We start from the raw sequence: 25,259 nt of genomic DNA, 5'->3' as shown, positions 1-25,259 counted from the left end.
TCATATTATATATATACACCCTATATACTAACAGACCCGGCCACGAGTTGCTGTGGCTCAAAATGTATTCTCTTGACGTATCCTATTAAAACGCAATCAAAATCGCAAAAAACCGCATCTAAAATAGTGTAATAGAAGCCGAATTTTTCACGGTAAGCCTTAATCCTGTCTCTCTCCCCCTCGGGAAGAATTTCAACATCTAAATTATATAAAAACACGCGCGAATTCGAATGGGACGTTGTGTGAAAATTTCAAAGCAATCGGTGAAGCACTTTCGGAGATTTAAGATTCTGAACAAACGAACCTTACATTTTTTATTTATATAGATAGAAAGAGAGAATATACATACAGCATCCATATCACGATAAAAATGAGTATGGTGTACAGGGGCAAGACTACAAATTTTAGATGGAACAAATGTATTTTAAATTGAATAAGTTAAGAATATGATTAAAAATTACAGCCCGGCATCGTTAGCATTACACTTACTCTAAATATGACAACACTCTTAACAACTGATTTCATATGCATGTATCTGTATCAGCAAATATCGTGGCATTGATGTTTATATATAAAGTGCATAGAAATTAATTGCGAGGATATTCTATACTCCATTCTTCATCTGTGCGCAAGACGAAGTTATAGTGTATAAAATAACTTCAAATGGTTTATCGTTAATATAAATTAATTGAAATATCATAAGACTTATCGACCAGAATTTGTTAACAGACACGTAGTTTTGTTTCTTCTTGTAAATATAAATTTGGTTTTACAATCATTTACGTTATTCGATATCTATATAAACGTGCAACAAGTTATAGAAAACAAGATGTCATTTGTAGTAGACTAACGAAGGGGTTGAGAACAAATAATTCTTATTTAACAGCTGATGCCTAACTTAAAGAGCAGTAAGCTGTTTTTATTTTATCATAGAATAATTTGATTAAATCGTATTTATTTATATTTCAGCTAATACAGTAGAGCCTTGATAACCCGGCACTCCGGATAACTCGGCCACACCCTGGAAGGCAAAAAAATCCTTAGTTAATTAATTTTCATTATAGACAGCTTTATGCCTCATAAAGTATTTTTCTGGGGTCTGTCTTATCAGGTAAATTACTGTACACAGTGTATTCATAAATTTTCATTTTCAAGTAGTAAAGGCTCTATGCCTTCATAAAGAACTTTTCCTTTGTTTTAAGGGTATTTGGGTAGTTTATTCTCTGTTGTATTCTCAAGTAAACAATACATACAAGTACAGTACAGTATTTTCTGAGGAAACACCCATACTTAATTTTTTTTTAACTCCATTCCCGATAACCCGGCATTTTCACAAACTCGGCTACCCTTCGTTCCACATTAGGCCGAGTTTTCGAGGCTCTACTGTATTAAAATTTACTCTGAAAATCGTCATTATGTTTAATGCCAGTAAGTAAATCTATATTACTATACGAGCAATTATTTATTGTGAATTTTTAATCATATTTTTAATTTATTTAATTAAAATATACGTTCTTCGCCTCAAATTAGTAGTGTCTTGCCACCGTACATCATACTTTTCCTATCAGAAATAGAGTCATGCCGGTCATCTTTTCTCAACTTTCAAGAGAAGATTCTGTTGAATTAATTTTTATTTTTTCCCTTTCTCTCTCCTCTAGACCATGGTTGAAAGAGTCGTTCGAGATATTTCACTTCCAAGAACTTCCGAAGATTTCACTCGAAGAGACAATCGGCATAGACATGCAACACCCAATAGAACGGGACGATTCATCAGAACCACCATTAATTTGGAGTCAGTAAGACACGCAGTTCAACGAGTCCGATCCGAAAGCCACTCGAAGAAGCCCGAATTGATAGTCCTCCCGGTAGGTATTTCGGTGCCAAAAGAAATACAAGAGGAAGTGGACATTACCAACATTGTAACAATTAGCAAGACAGAAGCACATTTAAAGTTAAAAAAAACTTCACCTAGACAAGAAGGTACAAACCACTGAAATAAATAAAATACTTGATCTAGAACAAAATCGGGAGAGAAAATTTGAAACCTTGGCTGGATATGCGTGTGTATACCTGTATATATTTAGCATTGTATATATATGTATGCAATTATGCAAATAATATTAAATATTTAACAAATATAATTGTACCCATCAATTAATGACGTGTAAAACTTGTGACGCGAAACCGAACACACTATAGAAACAGATTGTCGCGTGCCACATTTTATCGGATATTTTTAATCCCTCTCTTTCGTCTAAAATGTCGCTTCTCGACAGGACATTTAGAAAGGGAGAAGTCCCGAGTTTTTAATAAAGTCACTTATTCTGTTGCCTGTTTTTATCATAGTATTAAGATATTAGAGAAGTATCTGTGTCACAGTACCCAGAATATTTATCACCATCAGTCTAATAGAATATGATATCGCTAGTACACTGGATTATTAAAACGAGAAACAAATTTCGGAGGAAGGCAGGTCGTAACTGCACTGATTCTGAGGGTTTTTTTTTTGCCGGGTACTTCATATAATAAAAAATTTGGATGGAATATAGTGTCCTTTCTGCAATTCCTCTAAAGATTTATGAACATTAATGGTCTATGACGTTTGAATTATTATAAATTTAATAACTTTTTGGTTGACAAAATTAAAAGATGGATGTACCGTCAGTACAAGATTTTTTGCTTACATCTGTATACTTTCATGGTTAAGATGCAATATGATATTAAATTTCAATTCAAATTCTGTCTTTTACTGTTATATAAAAATTTATATTTATTAAATAAAGCACAAATAGATATATCTTCGTTAGCTTTATACTGTCATCTATCGCTTTTGCTACGCAGTTCCTTACCAATTTGCATATTTTTATACTTAAATTTTTAATGTGCAGTTATCGTGGAAGGCGGAGAGTTCAGTCTGATATTTCAAATCTGCTACATGTTCTTTAAGTCTCAATTTTAATTTTCGTTTCGTTTCTCCTATGTAGAACTTGGTACCATTACAGGTACATGGGATCTTGTGTACTACGTTTTTTGTTTCTTCTTGCGGTTCTTTCCTTTCTTCGTTAGTCGTTTGGCTTTAATTCTAGACGAAAGTTTTTCGTATTTTGGGGCGAGTTTTATGTTGATCTTTCTTGTTTCTTTATCTATTTCTTCGTACAATCCTTTGATATAAGGGAAACTGATGTACTGTATTTCATTTTTGAGTCCTCTCTTTTTTTTCCGTTTTATGAATCTTTTGGCTGTTTATCTTCCTTTCCCAGGCATTTATTATTCTAAAAGAAATTTCCCCTTTAACCGCTTATGTTCTTAGTTTTTTTTTTTTTCATTTATAGCTTATAAATGATTTGGTCCCTTTTTGGATTCTGTATTTTTGTAAGGTACTCTTCATTCTTCTAATTTTAATGTATTTAAATTGTATTGCAGAATCTCAGTATTTCTCTTGTTGATATGACTTCTGCAATAGATTTTGGTAGGGATAAATGTGTAAGCTGTATAAATATGTATTCGTCCATGATACCCAGTTTATAAATAATCCCGAGGTATGTTCTAAAATATCTTTACCACTTGTATATATTTTTTAACTTTTTTACGTACTGTATGTATTTTTTAAATATAATTTTAGTTGGCTGAAGAGGAGCATGTTACATCCGAAATCAACTGAACTAAAGATGATAGAACTCCAAGTGTTGGAATTTATTACACTACATAGTGCGTAAAGAATGAAAGAGGAGTCACAGCACGGTTTCAGATTATTATTAATAATCTATCGGTTGTTTGGTATTATGTTTCGAGTTCAAGTGCATCATGCGATTGTTTAAGACCAGGATAAAACCAGTAAACACTGGTTGGTCGTTGATTCGCACCTCACCAATGGGAATGCCTTTTGGATATTTTAACGTGTGTAAGCACTACAACAGATACCAGTATCCTATATTTTCATGCACTAAACATTTTCATGCACTAAACACTTCAATATGTGCCATTTTTTTAAATAGAAAGTCCTCTCTACTGTATGGCATATTGTCACGTGTTATTTAGCCATATTCCATCAAAACACAATATATGCCACGTGTAGGAACTTTGATTGCGAAGTTTTATTATATAAAATAACTTTAATCCATTCGAAGTAATTATAACTTCTACATAAGAAAATTACGTTATATATTTTATTTTAACAATAAAAATTCAGTTTTTCTCGTCTCTGTACCATGCCAATTCGTATAATAGTTGATCCGATAATTTCCTATTTTCATTAGAAAATATGTTCTTTCCGGTTACATTATTCTTCCTAGAACTAAAAAATTTCATCTTTGCTTCATTTTCGAGTCTTTTTAATATTCGTAACTTCTCACCCCATCTTTTATCAAAATTAAGATACGTTTCTATACATAAATGGCGTATTCTCTATGGGAAAAACCATTGTTAGTATAAAATATTAAAGCATTAACTAAATAAAACGAACTCTTACATTCAAATATTCATTGTTTAGCATGTGTTTCAGCACATCCCATTCCGAACCTTTGATATCCATCTTCAATACGTCAATGGTTTCATTCTGATGCCCCAAGAGATCAATAAAGTAATCGAACGTTCTAAGTCTCCACGTCTTGTTCTTCTTACGTACTCTAAGCGCATGATTTTATCTAAATTTTGTCGATAATATATCTTAAAAAATACTATTTACTTACTGATTTTCATTGACGTCCGATATTCCCAAATTATAAAACGAGATCTTCTTGCTTCGATTATGGTTTTCTAGACCCATTCCAGGATCGAACGAGTATACTCGACATCCATACTTTTCCATAGATTCGTCGAAAGACCAGTCACTATTTATCCTGTTTAGTTAAAAATAAATGAAATATTTTGGATTTCTGTATTACAGAGTGGTTCGAAAGTCAGTTAACCATATCTTTTTGTTAACAATTTAGCAATTTATGATGCCAAGAGTATCGTAATTTACGTATTAAACAAGGAATAAGTTGGTTCACACTTCACCAACGTGGAGTTTTTCGGGTTTTCTCCACGTCTATAACACCTGAATTTATCGTAGAAAGCCCCCTTGGCAGATCGCCCCTGTGTTCCGTTCCCTGCTTCTATCAATCCTAATAAAACAATTTGAAGAAGGTAAAAATTCGATTTAAAAAACGGTTTACTGACTTTTGATCCGCCCTATATACGTGTTAAATATAATTTAATTACCCAAAAGAGTAGACGATGCAGTTCGGTCGAAGGCCAGGCCCTGGCTTGAGACACACCACCTTATCTTTGTCTATGTGGTGTTTATCATCAAGTGCTCCACCCAGGGTCAAGGCAGCTCTGCATAAAGTGGGTGGATGACGTATATAAGCTAGTAGAGAATCTAAAGTATCTATACAAAGCAGACAATCCCAAAATTTTTTACATTAAAAGCCTTAGAAACAAGGAAGCGTAGAATTAAATAAACGAAAATTTTTACCTAGATTCCGTAATGACTCATCATACCATTCCAAATATAGAATTCTCAAGGTTCTACAACCCAATAATAGCAACGCTATAGAACATATCAAGAAGGGAATTATCCATTTATGTGTTGTCAATTTATAGAACAATATGGATTGTACGGTCCTTCTAAATTTCACTTTCTGTCTGTAGTTAGCCATTAGATAAACATATCAACAGACTATTCTTTATTGTAAAACTCGACTGTGTTCAACCTACTTTTAGACCGGTTGTATTCTAGTCAGAGGTCAAAGGTCTCGCTCTTCTTCATACGTATTGCTGCCCTCGAACATCATCATCAACGACACTTGTTCTCTATTTAGAAATCTTACTAATTTAGATTTTAGAGGTGCAGAGAAGAGATAAACACTGTAATAATTTAATCACTACTCACTTTATTCTGCACCTGGAGGGGTCAATAAAATTGCTGAACGTGTCTACTCTCTGGTTAATTTACTTCCGGGATGAACATTATTATCAGTAGTCATGGCTGCTGACTTTACATAAAACCTGTATAAATGTATATAGAGTAGTTATTTAGATTTAAATCTCTAATAACAAAAGTTACAATTAAGTATTTATGACCATTATTTTCTATAATTACTCACAAATTACTCATTTATTCGATTATTTATTTTATTATTTCATATTCAGCCAAACTTTTAAACGACGGCAGTGAAGGGCACAAAAATTGGCAGTTGTTAGCAGGTTAAAAACATAAAGTTAGGATTGGATTAATGGAAGAAGGAAAGAAAAGAAATATATGAACGATCACAACAAGGGGAAGTGCTTCCCGGAGAGCTTTTCTATGAGAGAGTGACCGCTACTTAGGTGTTATACACGTGAAGAAAACCTGGAGCTATGATGGAGAGACAAGGTGACAAAGGATTTGAGAGAGAGGACGCTTTAGATAGAGAGAAGTGGAGAAGACAGATTAAAGATGGGAATGTTAACTCCACATAAACATGAGAAGAAGCAAAAACAAAGCAAATTCCACGTTCATCAAGCACAAACACATGTCCATGTGTTCAACGGCTTTACCCCCTCAGCAACTGGTGGACATGAAGAATTATCCTCTTTGTTCGTGAGGTTTATTCGAGGGTATAAAAGGCGTTTTAAATCGTATCCATCAAGGATTTTGCCAGGCTCATAATCGGAATGAGAGGATGATGAGAGAAGGGTCCTTCAGTCATGTAAACGTGTTTTTGTATATAATATTATTAAATAAAAATTTCTTAGAATTTTGTATAAATCTAAAAAGACATAAAGACAAAATATATTCTGACCTACATTTAATAATACGCTACCTTCATGCTTCTGTAGACATAATTTTTAAATTCTATTTTTAACTCTTCTACATTTACCTCTAATCATTAATTAATTATCTTTTAATTTATAATGAATTTTTCTATAATTAATCATTTAAAGATAAATACAATAAGAATTTATTTGTTATTTTTCAGAATAATTTGGATTTGAGCGATATTCTGTTGTAACTAAGAAAACATTCTGTATACACATTTATTGTGTAAATACGTAGAAAATAAACACTATATTGTCACGAGGAAACGTAACACTTCTTATAATTAATCACTATTTAATGGCTTAAGATATGTCAAAAGTTTTCTTTTTATCTGATTAGGTTGAGGTATTGATTTCGTCAAAAATACTCGATTAATTCAGTAAACTCTCATGATGAAAGCAGACTCACTTTCTCCACTCTTCATCTTATTGTTTTCACTTGTGTTTCCAGTAAACTTGTTACCCGAAAATGAATTATACAATAACAAAGGGAAAGAAAGTAAAGAAACTTTACATTTTTTACAAGGCATGGACACAAAAATAAAGAATTTAACTAAAGTTTTAGTGAAGAATACTTTGCCTTACATGATGAAGATATCCGAAGAAGTGAAGATATCGTCTTCTTGTATGAGGAATTTAATGCAATTCGCACAAGATTTCACGAAATTGAAAGACTGGACCTTCAGATGTGAGTAAATTACGAAGTATTGCTTGATATTAACAGTTATATATAATATAATAGCGCAATTTTTACAGTAAAAATCTTCTTTTTTGTTATTTTAGTGTTGGATTCCATCGCTAAACTCCTTTCGGGATTTTTAAGAGGAACTCTATGGATGCAGGAAGATTACGATCAATGTCTCAATATTGAGAGTTCTGGAAATAAAATAATTAGAGGAAAATTTTGCTCAGTTCTTTTAAAATTACCTAAGTTACGAGAAAATACAGTAAAAGATATTTCATCATCTGAGATTACAATCGTACAATTATTGAAAAATATCATCGTGAGTACGAGTAAAATTTTAATCTATTATTTAAATTTAATAAGAAATATTAAGATTACTTAATTAATATTAATTCTCACGTTTTTCTAGACACCAATTACTATAGCTCAAGGACTTAGCAAAGTGGAAGAATTGCGTATTGATGTTTGTATTCCGGATGATTGTAACGTAAACGACTTGGAAAATGTTGGAAATTGGAGTAAGTTCTTCATAGAAATTTTCAAAAAATTCGAATATATATCATATTATATTATATGTATGTGTGTATATTATATATATATGTGCAAGGGAAACTTCTTGCGTACTACGAAAATATCTGAGGGACACCTAAGCCCTTGAATGGTTGGGTTCGTGTTATTTCAGTCATTACAGTCTGTGGTAACTGATAACCCTACCAATCACATTACAGACTTTAGATTTATTGTATTTATACATACAAATTATAACAAAATTAAACTTTATTATAATTTTTAAAAAGTTATCAATGATTTCCTAAAAGTCGAAGTAGAATTCTGTAAAACGAAAGAAGAGAAGGAGGATTATTCCCTATCTCAATTAATCTGCTTGTAAGTCCATTTTTACATTTATTTTTGTATTTTTTAAACAACTAATAATAAAAATTAAGTAATAATTAACATTATAAATATTATTCGTGTGCATAAATATATTCAAGCTTAGCTAACTAAGCTTTTACAGAGAAATAAGGGCATAATATTAATTGGCATAACGTGGACACTTATGTCTTGTATATGAATGCCAATTCGTTAATTATATAATTTACACAGTAACTAATTTTCTTTTCGATAAGCATAAATATATAAGGGAGCTTTACATAAATTAATTATTTTTCTATTTCTGTAGAACTGCGTTAAGTGTGTTAGTAATTTCTGTCATCTTAGCGACAGTAGTACATACTTTGTTGAAATTACAAATAATTTCTAATGAGAAAGTCAAAGATAAGCTAATATAATATCAATATATAAATAACATGGCAAAAAAACTGATATATTTACTGTATATTCGTTACGATTTTCCATGCAACACCTGATGTGTTGGCTATTAATTAAGAGATTTATACACTTATATTAGCAGAAATTATTTAATTGTTTAACATTTATATTTACAGGAAAAATTGTAGACGGTATCACTTCAATTTCGGCATTAACTACTGTACAGAAAGTATTTTCCAGCAATATTTTGGAAAAGACAAGAGCCTTAAGTGGGATTAAATTTTTAACAATTACAAGTATAATATATGGGCACGTGTTTACCTGCTTTAACGCAATGCCTACTATTTCGGGTAAGTCCTTATAATTACCATGTATTGTACTTCAATTCTTAGTTTCATGGCTATTATGAATAACAGAGGAAAAGTATGGAAACCGGTCAAAATATGACCCCCAAAATTTTTTGAAATATAGAGAAATGCAAATAATTCCGACCATTTTTTTCCCCTGTATGTGTGGATGTTAGTGTGTGGGGGACACGATTTGGTTTCCTCAATTTGAAGCTTAACTCCTGTGATTTCAATTCAAAATTTCTGAAATTTTGCAGGAAGGTTTCTTTATTAAGGAGCTTGATGCTACTAAATTTTGGTAGTTGAAGGTGGAAGGGTTGGGAAGACAGAAGGGAATCACTTGTCATATCTCGAATAGGGTCGGGCATAATGATTTTACTCCTTATTTATTTACAAAAAAAATTTATTTATGGATCAATTCTTTCTGATTATAATAGAGAATCATATGATAGTGGATCATCAGGAACGTCCAGTAATCCGTCACGCTACTGGCTATTTGGGAACGTAATGTTCTAATGATGCCGGATGAAGTTTTGCCTGTTTGCAAGATTTAGTCAAGGCCAAGATGTAGTTTTGCCTGTTTGTTGAAGATGTTTCTATGCTCGTTGCAGGTATTTCCATGCTCATGGTTATATTGGGAGGTTCCACCATGGAGTTGAGACCGATTTGATAGAGATAAACTACCCATTTAATTACAGATTGATTAAAAAACCCGCTTAAACAAATCGAAAATACGAAATTACTTGGTAACAGCGCGGATCTGTTGCCATAAAATTGTCATTTATTCGTACAAATTTAATTTGAACGTAATATAAATCAATACATAAGTATTAAATTCTTATATATACTAAACTTTTTCAGAAAAATATTTAAATTTCCTAGACATGATGAATAACATAACAGTAGAATTTGCCGGAAATTCATTTATATCAATAGAAACTTTTTTCTTCATTAGGTAAGATATAACCATACAAACATCAATATTAAATTTTACAAAAAAAACCCCCTCTTAATTTGATTTTAATTTAATTTAATCTAGCGGATTTCTGATATTTTATCTACGAAGAAATAGTAAAGGTAATTCAAACGCGCGGTATCTTCAATTCTTAGTAATCCGAACCATGAGGTAAAATATCTGATTATGTTAAGAAAATTGCCTAAAAAATCTGAATTTCTTAAATATATTCCATAATTTTTTTTCAGATTAACTTTACCAGTTCTTTGTATTTTGGCTACGATAATTATTTTACCAATTTTGGGTGATGGACCACATTGGAAAAGCGTTAAACGTGAAGTAGAATTTGTCGAACAAAATTGGTGGAAAATAGCAATTCACATTCAGACTTACACAGATTATCCACTTAATGTAATTATATAAATTTTTATATTCATATAAAAGTAATCTTTTTAAAATATTAATTTACATAACCATGAAATTTTGAAATTTCAGTTTACTCATTATTTATGGTTTATGAGTAACTTGATGCAACTGACAATTCTTACAGTGCCATTGCTGTTCGTATGTGACAGGTAAGGAATTAAATTATTTACCTGACAATTTATTAAATGTATAGGCTATATAACAGAGGGAAAGTATGGCCATTGGTGAAAAAAATGGCTAAGCCTTTCAAGATTATTAGTGGTCCTTGAAACGTCGAGAAATACAAAAGAATTTGGGAGTAGTTTTCTACATGTATGGATGTTATTGTATGATTTTCTTCAATTATTTTGAAGCTTAATTAATAACTCCAATGCCTTTTGTAGAAAATTTCTGGAAATTTATAGAGAGTTTTGCGTGTTAGTGACATTAATGCTATTAAATTTTGGAGGTTAAAGATGAAAGGGTGGAAAGATAAAGGGTGTCACGTGTCGTATCTCAATTGGGATCTGATTTAATAGAGATCTTATTCATGTCTATCACCAGAATTCGCCTTTTGCCATTTTTTGTTTTGAATTTTATATTTCATGTTAAATACAGTGACGCGTTAGAACTTCATGAAGCCAATGCAAATTTGAATTAGGGGGCTTCACGTACCATGTTGACTCCGGACATTTTTCTTCAGAGAATTTTTGTGGAAGTATTTTCTTATAAAAGATTGGTTTGAACCCCCTCTTAGTGCGGGCTTAGGCAACTGTCTTGTTTGCCCATGGGATAACGTGCCACTGGTTAAAGATACAAAATTTTTATTGGAATTTAGACCTATTTAAGTTTCCAAACATGTCACCAGCCATATTTACCTTTTCATTAATATTTCACTTATAGTAACTATATCTTGAAAACAGAAGTACCAAGAAAGAGTGTACTTCTTTCTGTTATACATACAGACAAATAATTAATTCACCTGAAATTACATAGAATGTCTCTATTTTATTAATAAAATTTTATATTTTGTTATTTCAGATGGCCAAAATTCGGTTCCTTTATGATGTTCGTGTTAATTATTGTTGGTGCTGCTTCATACGTGACTGACGTGATGATAAGAAAATACGTTCCTTTCTTTGCACATTCTTTTAATAATGAGTATGGTTTAAATAATAATAAACACTTTAAAATTTACATAAACATATTAATCATATAGTGCTGCTGAAGTTTTGCTTCTTGGTGTTTCATTTATTTTAATTTCGTTTGTTAAAAATTCAAATTTTAAAGCAATTTAATTGTATGAAAGTAACATATACTATACTTTTTTCGTAGGAAATTTTATTCTTATTTACACAATAACTATCAAAGACCTTATTTCTCGCATCTTAGTACCTATTGCACTGGTTTATTGATTGGAAATATTCTATCAAAGAAAACACAGTTAAAATTTAGAAAAGTAAGTTAATATTTTATAATTTTCATATCCTAATACACATGAACATTCCAGCATAAATCATAATACAATTTGTTTTCTCAGATTTATTGCATAGTCTTGTGGACATTTTCATTGACTTTAATGGGATTTACGGAGTTTGGATTGCACAAACAGATCACTGAAGTGTCTCCAAACGAATCCTTTGTACTTATTCACAAAGCTCTGTCTCCATTCATGTGGACAATTGGACTTTCTTGGATATGTTTCGCTTGTATAACTGGACATGGAGGTATGTGTATTGCATGGTCTTAAAGCATGGGATTATGATTGCATTATACAGTCGATCCCCCTATAAGATCATTGATTTTTCCGTTTTATCTGAATTACATGTTGTACGAGTCACTTAGATTTTACAAATATGTGTGCCGTTCTGTGCCCGGCTCACGTATTTGTAAAATCTAAGTGACTCGTACAACATGTAATTCAGATAAAACGGAAAAATCAATGATCTTATAGGGGGATCGACTGTAGTTATGTAGAAGTTAAAGTAAAATTATAATACTTCACAGATTTTAAAGTAGCATGACTAAATCTTTCTGTACATTTATTAATAATTTTTATTTATTTATTTTAGGTGTTATTAATAAATTCCTTTCTATGAAAGTCTTTACCAGTTTAGAGCGAGTGAATATATGGCTCTATCTACTTCATCCTCTAATAATACTTTACATTTACGGTCATCTTAGAAAAGCTACAACGTATGAAGATATTCATGAGGTAATATTAAATTAAATTATTTTATTTTAGTTAGTCTATATACCATTTATTACGAGATACAAGGCAATTGTGTTTCACCTTTCTCTTCCTACTCCCTTGATCTTTAATTATTTTGTATAAATTGTGTATCTATTTTGCGTAATATCTCAGAACAGGGTGAAGGTAAAGAAACAAAATTTAGCACGGTAGCTTGTATATAAAGGGCAATGATGCTATTAAATTTTGGTTGTGAAAGGTCAAGGGAATGGAGAGATACGTGTCATATCTCGAGAGGGCTCAGACTTAATTAAAATTTTACTTGTTGCTAGCATTTACATTGTTTTATAAAACTCATCTCTACCCTTAAAATTAAGTCTTTTTATATTTTATAATAATTAAAAATATATAAAATTTTTATAACAAAATCTCATAACAGATGGAGTCACATACAATTTTACTTATTTATTTTGATTAATACAAATGTTATTTTTAAAATAAAATCTCATAAAGAGAGGAAAGTTACGTAACTCGTTGCTAGCTTTGTGTTGTTAACAATATATATGTAACCTTATGTTTATTTCTAGTGGATGTTGTTCACATTGGTGCTGTTTCTTTCTCTGTTTGCATCCTATTTCTATTACATCTTCATACAAGCTCCGTTGGACTTTTTGACTTCCAAATTGTTACCTTCAAGATCAAAAGAAAAATCTTCAGTCAAAAATTGCGAATTGCCAACCATGAATACGCAACTGTAATTGTATTGATACTCAGAATTTATGGAAAATGAACGGTTAATTTTATTGAAAACTTTCTATTGTATCCTTTTAATATACTGTAAATACTTAATAGATTATTTCATATAGATAGATACGTGTATAAATTCAATATTATTAATTAATACATGCACTTAAAGTATTCCTCTAAAATGTCCTACTGATTTCAAGGGAAAAAGAATATTTTTTCTTGAATCAATTGAATACCACGAGTTTTTTGAAACGTTTGAATTCCGTGGTTACTTGATTCGCTTCACTCGCTCGTCCCATGGGCTTTTGTCCACTTGTTGAGCTAAAATTTCTAAAAATTGTAGACCTATAAATTCCCACTGTCGTTTACCTGTCTATAAATACCCACTGTCTGTCCTTCCTTAATCTCGAGAACGGAGTTAGTTAGATGAAAGTTTAGACCAGATATTTGGCATCTCACGTGTAATTAAACCATGCTACGTTTCTCTTTTGGCCTAACCCCCACCTCCGATCACTTCGCCCCTAAACCCAAACCATCTTGGCTTCTCCCCATGAGTTTAATTCATTTGTTCGGAAAGTGTCGTGGCGATTTTAAGCTAAGTATTTTATATAGAGACATTATTATTAATGTTTTTTAAACTTTTTAAAAATATGTAAAAATATCCGGTTTATAGTACAAGCAATAAAATTTTTTTTTTTTTACAGGAATAATGTTAAATTTATATATATATATTTAATTGAATGCATTGTTGAAAGAGAGAAAACTTCGTGTTATACAATTGATATAAGACGATAATAAATCAAAAAATACAAACGAAGATAAGTTACAGCAGTTTAATAATCAATCAAATAATCACATTGACGTGCCTAGTGCCCGTCAGATAATGCCTTCTATACATTTGTCTTATATCTTAAAGCTAAGTGACTCAATCTCTGTAGACTATCTCCTCACTTATTGTGAAAGTTTTCCTTTCTTGTTCGTGCCATCCATCATGCCGAACACTGAAGTCTCCACGATTCCTCTCATAATTCATTCAAGACATGTTGAAATAGTTGCGCTAATAGTATTTTGTTATGATGCAACCATACATCATGATGCAGAAAATGCATTTCCAGAATACTTAGCTTTTATCGAAATTAATTGTTTTGCTTTTCCACATTTTAATCCGTGTATTAACTCTAGTTTTGGTATTCTATCTTTACGTTCTTTCTGCAATTTAAATCATGAATTACTTCGCTTTTAAATTAAAATTGAATCTTCTACCACAAATTTGAGATCCATACATAGTCTATAGTTCTTCCTTGCTTCTACATCATTCTTTAAGTTCCTCTTCGTTTTCCTCTTTGTTAATAAGAGTGATGCCATCATCAAGTATTAAATTATCAATTAAATTATCAAAAATTAACATATCTAGAATCGAAGTTTCCTTACTATTTTCTTTATCCTCATCCATTGCATTCTTCAGGTGTGACTATCGAATCACCTTGCATCGTTCCTCTTTCTATACTGAATCAACTTTGCCACATTTCTACAAAATAACATTTAAATTATCACTATATATTAGTAGTTAAGATGCAACAATGCAGTATTTCCAGTACGGAACACATACTTGATATAGTTTTCATCAGATGGCGCCAGAGTCAAATACTTCCCCTGCAAACGTATTGAGGGAATTTTTTTTCTATTTATTTATTTATTATTAACTGATACAATCACTTCAACTATAAGAAAGTATGGCATATTAAATATAATATATTTATATTATAATATAAAGTATGAAAACCTATATAATACTATTCCTAACTTATACAGATGTATTAAGAAATAATAAATATCTGTAGACATTTTTTGTAAATTCGTGTTAATGAAAGTGTCTACAGTAAAGTACTTTAAATATATGAATAAATAAACATTTCGTAGAGATTAATATTAAATTTAATTCATAGATGGCAACACGAGTACGAAGCCATTATAAACAATACACTGACGTAACACTACAAAAAAACATCATTTACTAATTATATACAGTTTTCTACGTGCTCATATATTTGTTATAATTAGTACAGTTGTACAACTGTACTTAAATACGTGGGCAGGGTGCCGTTCGTCAGTAAGGACCTGTATCCGGGTCTTTCCGGTCACAAAAGGTGAGTTCAGGAAGTAGTGTTGGATTAACCACGTGTGAGTCAATCCAATCCAAATTACCACATAGGATCTGCCATCAAACCGATTAAAATGTAATAATAAAATTTGAATTATTAATTGATTCATGTAATATATAATTAAATTTATATCTTAGAATACAGAATAAGATATATTAATTATAAGTTCCTACGTCTTATCTAAAGCGTGTATTATATAATGAAGTTGTATATAGATATGTAATTGTATTATATAATGCATAAGGCAAGACATATAATTAATATATCATATCCTAAGTAAGTAATATATATAAATTAGCAAAGGTAAAACCTGTGTAAACTGAAATCTCACGGTACTGAATATAAGTTAGGCGGGTTACCGTTTTGAGCAGGTTTTACAGTAATTGATAAGCATAAATTTTTATCTTTATTATATTATTATTAATTCTAAACTTCTATATAAACTTAAGCTACATTACAATAAATACCGTCAAATCTCTTAACAACGATCACGGACGGAGACATAAAAAAAATGACGAAGTTGGACGTCGTTAGTGGTTCGATTATATAAGTAAATTAATAAAGTAAATAAATAAAGTAGTGTTTTCATTAAGTTTTTTTTAAAATAAAATACATAAACATCAGTAAAACCTGTTCAAAACGATACCTTATTAAAACGGAAACTTGCTAAACCGGAAAAAATATTGGATAACGTGCGAGTCCGGTTTATACAGGTTTTACTGTAAATAAATATAATTTTTTTTTACTTCTCGTTATTTATGTAATCCGAATATTAGGGAGATAAATCCTAATAGGTATCGAGTAAAGTGATACAACGAGCTCAGGATAGATTTCTTTCTTCCCCTCCTCAACCTGTACTACTTCCATAACATTTTTCTTTCCATAGTCATCTATTTGATCTCACTGTGAGATCTCTTTTCCTTGACGTCATCTGTGTTCTAGGTCTTCCTCTTCCTTAATCTTAAGGGGGTAATCTTAAGGGGGTAATCCTATTACGTATTTGTATAAAAATCGATATAGATAGCACCATATTCTACATTATAACTTATTGATGTAATAAAAATTATTTATATAACGTGTAGCTTAAATGCATATGNTTTTTAAATTATATTTAAAAATAATATGATAACATAAATTTATTCATTTTTCCAGACTATGTTTTGAACTTTAAATTTTTTTTTAATTTTTGATATTGTGTTTGTCTATAGATAATTTAAATGTATTGTAAATACAGTATTAGAAAATTTAATGTGTATAACAAATTTGTGAAATTATACTCATACCATTAATTATACTGTAGTTATTAACATAATACAATTTTTATTTTACATCTGTATTTTATAAATTAAGTAGTGATGTGTTACTTTGATATATTATATTAGAGTAACTTGAATTTTATTTGAATTCCTCATCATGATGTGGAGTTACGTTGCTTACGCAATACATTCCCTTCTATGATGTCACTGTTAACAGCTGCACACCTGTGCAACTACTTCAGAATACGTGCCAGGTATTTTCGAATATTTCGTTCGGCATATTTTTAGTATTTTACCGATCTATTCTGTTCATTGTAATGCCAAATGATATTTTAACTTATTATTTTAGCATTAATTAATAACATAATTAAGATAGAAGAATTGTATTGTTCGTTTCAGTTTCAGTTACATAATTAGTTAATGTATGACACATTCAGTTTTTCATTGTACTTAATTAGCATTAACGGAATTTTTGTTACAATGAACTCTGTCTGTTCTGTAACGTAATTAAAGTAAGGAGAGAAAGGATTAAAATTTGCTCTGACTCATGTCAACAGGGATGATGTCAATGAAAACAAGTAGGCCACATCATTCAGAAAATGTTTCATTCATCATGACAGGATTTAATTCATCTTCTGTAAACTTATACAGAATAATATTTGCTGTTATTTAATTAATTAAATACAACAAATTCTAGATATTGTCATTTATTTTTTAAAGTCTTCTATACATTTTGATTATAAGTGACAAGTAAAATAAAGTTTTTTCGATAATTTACGTAGTAAAAAGTATTTATTTTTGTACTAAAAATACCGTGCGTAATACATGTATTATATTAATATGGTTAATTGATTTGTGGGCTAATTATTATTTTCTTTAAGAAAAGTAAATTTTTGATTAATAGTCAATAACGTCAGCTCGGCGCCATATTTAGTGAGAAAGCATCTATGCATTACAGACCCGATTAAACTCAATTCTGTGTATTCGTTTCACTTAGATTCAATAGTAGAGATGTAAATAGATAAAAGAACAATGCAAGATTCTCTCTGTTCTTGTTTCTTTTTTTCTTTATAACATTTCAGAAATAAGAAACAGTTTGTCGTTTCTGGATATCGAACACGCTCCTATATAGAATGGCGGCAGATGAAATACAGTATTTTGGCACAGATACTTGAACATTCAGCATGGAAAACTGCCTATTTGACTTAGATAAGTAGTCTATCTTCAAGTTGTCGTCACTTAAAAATAAATCGCAAACATTATCTCGAAACGATCAACCCAGATACAATCAGTTTCAGTAGATAAAGCCAAGACAATTTTAATTTTGAACATAAAAAAAGAAACAATCAAGTAATTTTACTGTGGGCTTTTTGATTGATTTTATTGCAAGGTAATGGAAAGAAAGAAAGAAAAAAAAATTATAAGAATAGAACTAGTTTGAAGGAAACAAGCTGTTATTCCAACTAAACCATTAACTTGAAACATTACTAGTTCATGCCAAAGAAAAATAAATATTTTCAGTATCTAAATTTGTTCATTATATTGGCAAAGAGCGAGTATTTCTTCATTTTAGTTCATAAATTTAATAAATAATAATCTATCGTCCCACGTTATCTCAGTTTAGAATGGCAGAAAAAAAGTCCTGTAAATTTCTGCCAGAAACAATGATTGATGGATTATCGTTGTACAGTACTTCTAGCAGTGTAATTGCTCGTGTATTAATTATATTTAGTTATTTAGATTGCTTATATGCTTTATTTTGTCACAATCCGATCATTCCCTGCACAGATTAGCGAAGTGTCGGATTAATGAGAGTGAGTAGACCTAAAGGCAATGAATGACGTAACCAGTTGCCTTCGATACATATCCTTTTTGGAGATAGGTGTGCTGATGATACGGCTTACTGACATGTAATATCGTACACAGAAATGAAACAGAAGAACAGGACGTATGAACGTTAATGGGGCCTGCCGGATAATCGAAAGTTTAAATTATTATGAGTCGAATTAGCAAGAACATACTGTATCTATTGTATATCTTTCGGTATTGTTTTCGTAGATATATTGTATCTAATGGTTAGCATAATCTGAAGGTATTCGATACGTATATCCGCTGATTATTCTACACTACAAATAGAGCACTGTGTATATAATTATTGTATAAAAATTCAAAATTGTTTGGTATTTAACCCACTTACACAATAGGAAACTCGAGATTCAATTCGAAAAGATCGGGAAAAGGTGTTGAAAACAGCTGCACTCTATGGCATGTTTATTACTCGAAAGTAAGTTAAGGTTAGAATTACAGTACATATAGGAATTTGTAAATTAAATTGATTTTTTTTTATATATTACTAACATTTAAGCATAAAAATTAATTTAATCATATGTCTATGAACTGTTATGGTTAAGCAATAGTACAGATGTATTAATAGAGCATTGATTTTTTCCCGTGTTTTTTTTTTTCCTTTCTGTTTTTGTCCTTGCACACTCTTTCAGCTTGGCATGTCAACTCATAAGATTGTTATTTAATGTTACACTGGATTTCTTCCAGTTACGTTATAATTTCAGCACTTTTCATATAAAATTTCGCAATTGTAACGGATAACAATTTGTGTAATTTTGGTGTAAACGTTCGAATAATTGATTTTTATTCTAAAAAAAAATATGCTTTTTCAAGGAATAAAGGCTCTAAATAGACACAAATACACACACGTTACAGTGTGATAATGCAATTTCAATTTTCTTACAGTCAACTGAAGCTTCCAACTGATGATTGCATTTAAACAGTAGTTGCAAAATAAACAAGTTACGTTCACAAAAGTAACTAAATATACTATTAGACATTATATATAAAATCATAAAGAGTTATCAGAGATTAAATTCTTATAAACAGCAAAGTACAGGTTCTTTCCTTGCTTTTGCTACAATATATGATTCTACCTAAACATTATAACAATTTAAAATGTTCTTATTAATTACAATAAAATAAAAAAATTAATTATATTTACTGTTTTCCTCCGAAGATGAGCGTTATTTTGTACGCATTTTTTTTTAAAAAAATAAGAAACATTCCTGAAAAAATGGCGACCGTTTAGTAGTGGCCATTGTAGGGAGGTGGGAGGTTTTACTGTACTTTATTGAAATTGCTTTAATTTGATTTTAGAATGTATATAATTAATATCCAGTACTTATACAAGCTGAATGAGGTAATATAATAAAAGATAAAAATATTTTTTTTAATATATTTGATTATAAACATTATGACAGTTCGTGTAATTTACACTTCAATATAGGCCTATATATATATTCTGAAGTATGATTACGTTAAAGTATCTGGAAAATTTCACTAACTGTCAACACATCGAATCTTATTTACCACACCATCTTCGAAAAACAGAGCAATGCCATTAGAAATTACATTTAAAAACATTAAGGTTTGCAAACAAACAAAGTTATTCATAACTAAATTCAAACCTTCGTTCCAAAATGTAAAAAATAAATAAAAAAAAAAGAGGTGATAGATGCCAATTTTTACGAACACCAGCCGCAAAGGGTTATCTGTATTGCAGCTGGATATGTTCCATTCATTCCTCATCACTTTCTCTTTCGTACGTAACACCGCCAACACCAAAGTTGGTGTGATTAGAAAAGTACATTATTTTATTTAAAAAAAAATTACTCTATTTCTCTTTATCTTATTTTTACTGTTTGAATTATATTTATATATATATAAAATAAATTATTAAATTTAGAGTTTTGTTTACATCGTTTACAGAAATAGTCAAGTGTATGGAGGGAGCGCGAGTGTAATTTATGTAACAAGTCCTCTCTATTACAGTTAACTTTAAATACAATATATTTAAAGTTTAAGTAGATGTGATTATATATTAAAAATAAATTTAAAAAAAAAAAAAATAGTAATTAGAAATGAATTCTGTAATTGAAACGGGGCGAAGTGTCATGGCGTCGAGTAACAGGTACAGACAATACACTTTTTTTTAAAATAACTTAATAATGAAATATTTTTTTTTATTCCTTGTAAAAGAGGTTCAATATCAACACATCATACATTACAATATATAGGCTAATGCCTTCTTTTTAAAGTGGCAGTTTATAGTTACATAAGGCAATCGGTGCAAACAGTTTATTGAGCATATATTTATATATATAAAAAAACAAACATATAAAACAATCCATATGATTTTTTTTCTACGTGTACATCAATTCTTTTGAAATTAATTTACTATATAAGCCTACTAAAACCACTTGACGTTAGATAAAATTACAAAAAAAATACAAAACAAATTTTCTGTGTCTTCAACAATAGAGAAATGGTTACTTTGAAAGTTCGTGCTTTTGCATATTTATCACAGTTATTTTTTTAAATATAATTTATATATATTATTTATGACATAATTTAATTTATATTATGCAGTTATGTAAATATTCGTATCTAAAAATAAGCCATGTTTAAAGTTTAAAGATGACTTTATCTGCTCTTACTCCAAGATTTATATTGTTTATTAAAAAAAAAAATTAATTTTAAAATATTTTTATGCGTATAAATGTAAATATGTGAAGATATACAAGCCCATTGAATTAAATTTTTCATTTCATTCTTCATTTTCATGCCACATCTAACAGATATATATATTTTTTTCCTTTCGTAAACTTGTAAACAATGCAGCAATGCAGTCAATAAATATATCAAGACATATAAAAGTTAAAAATTATAATAATAAAACATATACACAACCACAAACTTTATCACAGTAATTATAATGGACTTTATACATATGATATGAACTGCTGCAACATACGCACATTCACATATCTACATCTATCACTTTGGACACTTTTTTATTTTAAAAAATTGACACTAAAATAGTAAAATTCTGTCACACGTGTTTAAAATAAGCTCTCTGAGCATATAGAAAAAAAAAAAAAAAAAAAAAAAAAAAAAAAAAAAAAAAAAAAAAAAAAAAAAAAAAAAAAAAAAAAAAAAAAAAAAAAAAAAAAAAAAAAAAAAAAAAAAAAAAAAAAAAAAAAAAAAAAAAAAAAAAAAAAAAAAAAAAAAAAAAAAAAAAAAAAAAAAAAAAAAAAAAAAAAAAAAAAAAAAAAAAAAAAAAAAAAAAAAAAAAAAAAAAAAAAAAAAAAAAAAAAAAAAAAAAAAAAAAAAAAAAAAAAAAAAAAAAAAAAAAAAAAAAAAAAAAAAAAAAAAAAAAAAAAAAAAAAAAAAAAAAAAAAAAAAAAAAAAAAAAAAAAAAAAAAAAAAAAAAAAAAAAAAAAAAAAAAAAAAAAAAAAAAAAAAAAAAAAAAAAAAAAAAAAAAAAAAAAAAAAAAAAAAAAAAAAAAAAAAAAAAAAAAAAAAAAAAAAAAAAAAAAAAAAAAAAAAAAAAAAAAAAAAAAAAAAAAAAAAAAAAAAAAAAAAAAAAAAAAAAAAAAAAAAAAAAAAAAAAAAAAAAAAAAAAAAAAAAAAAAAAAAAAAAAAAAAAAAAAAAAAAAAAAAAAAAAAAAAAAAAAAAAAAAAAAAAAAAAAAAAAAAAAAAAAAAAAAAAAAAAAAAAAAAAAAAAAAAAAAAAAAAAAAAAAAAAAAAAAAAAAAAAAAAAAAAAAAAAAAAAAAAAAAAAAAAAAAAAAAAAAAAAAAAAAAAAAAAAAAAAAAAAAAAAAAAAAAAAAAAAAAAAAAAAAAAAAAAAAAAAAAAAAAAAAAAAAAAAAAAAAAAAAAAAAAAAAAAAAAAAAAAAAAAAAAAAAAAAAAAAAAAAAAAAAAAAAAAAAAAAAAAAAAAAAAAAAAAAAAAAAAAAAAAAAAAAAAAAAAAAAAAAAAAAAAAAAAAAAAAAAAAAAAAAAAAAAAAAAAAAAAAAAAAAAAAAAAAAAAAAAAAAAAAAAAAAAAAAAAAAAAAAAAAAAAAAAAAAAAAAAAAAAAAAAAAAAAAAAAAAAAAAAAAAAAAAAAAAAAAAAAAAAAAAAAAAAAAAAAAAAAAAAAAAAAAAAAAAAAAAAAAAAAAAAAAAAAAAAAAAAAAAAAAAAAAAAAAAAAAAAAAAAAAAAAAAAAAAAAAAAAAAAAAAAAAAAAAAAAAAAAAAAAAAAAAAAAAAAAAAAAAAAAAAAAAAAAAAAAAAAAAAAAAAAAAAAAAAAAAAAAAAAAAAAAAAAAAAAAAAAAAAAAAAAAAAAAAAAAAAAAAAAAAAAAAAAAAAAAAAAAAAAAAAAAAAAAAAAAAAAAAAAAAAAAAAAAAAAAAAAAAAAAAAAAAAAAAAAAAAAAAAAAAAAAAAAAAAAAAAAAAAAAAAAAAAAAAAAAAAAAAAAAAAAAAAAAAAAAAAAAAAAAAAAAAAAAAAAAAAAAAAAAAAAAAAAAAAAAAAAAAAAAAAAAAAAAAAAAAAAAAAAAAAAAAAAAAAAAAAAAAAAAAAAAAAAAAAAAAAAAAAAAAAAAAAAAAAAAAAAAAAAAAAAAAAAAAAAAAAAAAAAAAAAAAAAAAAAAAAAAAAAAAAAAAAAAAAAAAAAAAAAAAAAAAAAAAAAAAAAAAAAAAAAAAAAAAAAAAAAAAAAAAAAAAAAAAAAAAAAAAAAAAAAAAAAAAAAAAAAAAAAAAAAAAAAAAAAAAAAAAAAAAAAAAAAAAAAAAAAAAAAAAAAAAAAAAAAAAAAAAAAAAAAAAAAAAAAAAAAAAAAAAAAAAAAAAAAAAAAAAAAAAAAAAAAAAAAAAAAAAAAAAAAAAAAAAAAAAAAAAAAAAAAAAAAAAAAAAAAAAAAAAAAAAAAAAAAAAAAAAAAAAAAAAAAAAAAAAAAAAAAAAAAAAAAAAAAAAAAAAAAAAAAAAAAAAAAAAAAAAAAAAAAAAAAAAAAAAAAAAAAAAAAAAAAAAAAAAAAAAAAAAAAAAAAAAAAAAAAAAAAAAAAAAAAAAAAAAAAAAAAAAAAAAAAAAAAAAAAAAAAAAAAAAAAAAAAAAAAAAAAAAAAAAAAAAAAAAAAAAAAAAAAAAAAAAAAAAAAAAAAAAAAAAAAAAAAAAAAAAAAAAAAAAAAAAAAAAAAAAAAAAAAAAAAAAAAAAAAAAAAAAAAAAAAAAAAAAAAAAAAAAAAAAAAAAAAAAAAAAAAAAAAAAAAAAAAAAAAAAAAAAAAAAAAAAAAAAAAAAAAAAAAAAAAAAAAAAAAAAAAAAAAAAAAAAAAAAAAAAAAAAAAAAAAAAAAAAAAAAAAAAAAAAAAAAAAAAAAAAAAAAAAAAAAAAAAAAAAAAAAAAAAAAAAAAAAAAAAAAAAAAAAAAAAAAAAAAAAAAAAAAAAAAAAAAAAAAAAAAAAAAAAAAAAAAAAAAAAAAAAAAAAAAAAAAAAAAAAAAAAAAAAAAAAAAAAAAAAAAAAAAAAAAAAAAAAAAAAAAAAAAAAAAAAAAAAAAAAAAAAAAAAAAAAAAAAAAAAAAAAAAAAAAAAAAAAAAAAAAAAAAAAAAAAAAAAAAAAAAAAAAAAAAAAAAAAAAAAAAAAAAAAAAAAAAAAAAAAAAAAAAAAAAAAAAAAAAAAAAAAAAAAAAAAAAAAAAAAAAAAAAAAAAAAAAAAAAAAAAAAAAAAAAAAAAAAAAAAAAAAAAAAAAAAAAAAAAAAAAAAAAAAAAAAAAAAAAAAAAAAAAAAAAAAAAAAAAAAAAAAAAAAAAAAAAAAAAAAAAAAAAAAAAAAAAAAAAAAAAAAAAAAAAAAAAAAAAAAAAAAAAAAAAAAAAAAAAAAAAAAAAAAAAAAAAAAAAAAAAAAAAAAAAAAAAAAAAAAAAAAAAAAAAAAAAAAAAAAAAAAAAAAAAAAAAAAAAAAAAAAAAAAAAAAAAAAAAAAAAAAAAAAAAAAAAAAAAAAAAAAAAAAAAAAAAAAAAAAAAAAAAAAAAAAAAAAAAAAAAAAAAAAAAAAAAAAAAAAAAAAAAAAAAAAAAAAAAAAAAAAAAAAAAAAAAAAAAAAAAAAAAAAAAAAAAAAAAAAAAAAAAAAAAAAAAAAAAAAAAAAAAAAAAAAAAAAAAAAAAAAAAAAAAAAAAAAAAAAAAAAAAAAAAAAAAAAAAAAAAAAAAAAAAAAAAAAAAAAAAAAAAAAAAAAAAAAAAAAAAAAAAAAAAAAAAAAAAAAAAAAAAAAAAAAAAAAAAAAAAAAAAAAAAAAAAAAAAAAAAAAAAAAAAAAAAAAAAAAAAAAAAAAAAAAAAAAAAAAAAAAAAAAAAAAAAAAAAAAAAAAAAAAAAAAAAAAAAAAAAAAAAAAAAAAAAAAAAAAAAAAAAAAAAAAAAAAAAAAAAAAAAAAAAAAAANTAGTTCTGTTCGTCTGGCTGGATGATAGGAAATAATCTGTATTTTTTGACTTATTAAACGGTTTGTTTATTATAAAAAAAATTAAAAAATTAAAGAAACAAAATTAAGATTTATTTCTTTTATATATCCTCATTACTTTTCCCAAATTATATTATTAATTAATTAATTAATTAAGCGGAGTAAATACACTTATATGTAA

At 26.1% G+C, this 25,259-nt stretch overlaps 2 protein-coding genes and 1 long non-coding RNA gene across 3 annotated transcripts; 2 read left to right on the top strand and 1 right to left on the bottom strand.

Moving 5' to 3' along the window:
• Positions 1-2,901: 2,901 nt before the first annotated feature.
• On the top strand, positions 2,902-4,054 carry LOC111628061. The gene is made up of 3 exons (XR_002757114.1): positions 2,902-3,002; positions 3,424-3,539; positions 3,623-4,054. It is a non-coding gene; the product is annotated as an uncharacterized LOC111628061 (long non-coding RNA).
• A 131-nt stretch (positions 4,055-4,185) lies between these two features.
• LOC111628054 (methyltransferase-like protein 24) lies at positions 4,186-5,642 on the bottom strand. The gene is made up of 5 exons (XM_023371772.1): positions 5,459-5,642; positions 5,203-5,371; positions 4,689-4,838; positions 4,469-4,625; positions 4,186-4,404 (listed from the first exon to the last, which is right to left on the bottom strand). Exons 1-5 carry the CDS (start codon positions 5,640-5,642, stop codon positions 4,186-4,188), a joined length of 879 nt encoding a protein of 292 aa, XP_023227540.1.
• A 1,534-nt stretch (positions 5,643-7,176) lies between these two features.
• Positions 7,177-10,618, top strand: LOC111628077. Its single transcript, XM_023371799.1, has 7 exons — positions 7,177-7,471; positions 7,567-7,787; positions 7,878-7,986; positions 8,914-9,087; positions 9,946-10,039; positions 10,288-10,450; positions 10,535-10,618. Exons 1-7 carry the CDS (start codon positions 7,177-7,179, stop codon positions 10,616-10,618), a joined length of 1,140 nt encoding a protein of 379 aa, XP_023227567.1.
• Positions 10,619-25,259: the final 14,641 nt, after the last annotated feature.

The sequence above is a fragment of the Centruroides sculpturatus genome, unplaced genomic scaffold (genome assembly GCF_000671375.1).
Source record: "Centruroides sculpturatus isolate CEXI.00-Female unplaced genomic scaffold, Cexi_2.0 scaffold563, whole genome shotgun sequence".
In the NCBI taxonomy this organism is placed as follows: domain Eukaryota; kingdom Metazoa; phylum Arthropoda; class Arachnida; order Scorpiones; family Buthidae; genus Centruroides; species Centruroides sculpturatus.
Note: the sequence above shows the minus strand (reverse complement) of the source record. Positions and strands in the feature narration are given on the sequence as shown.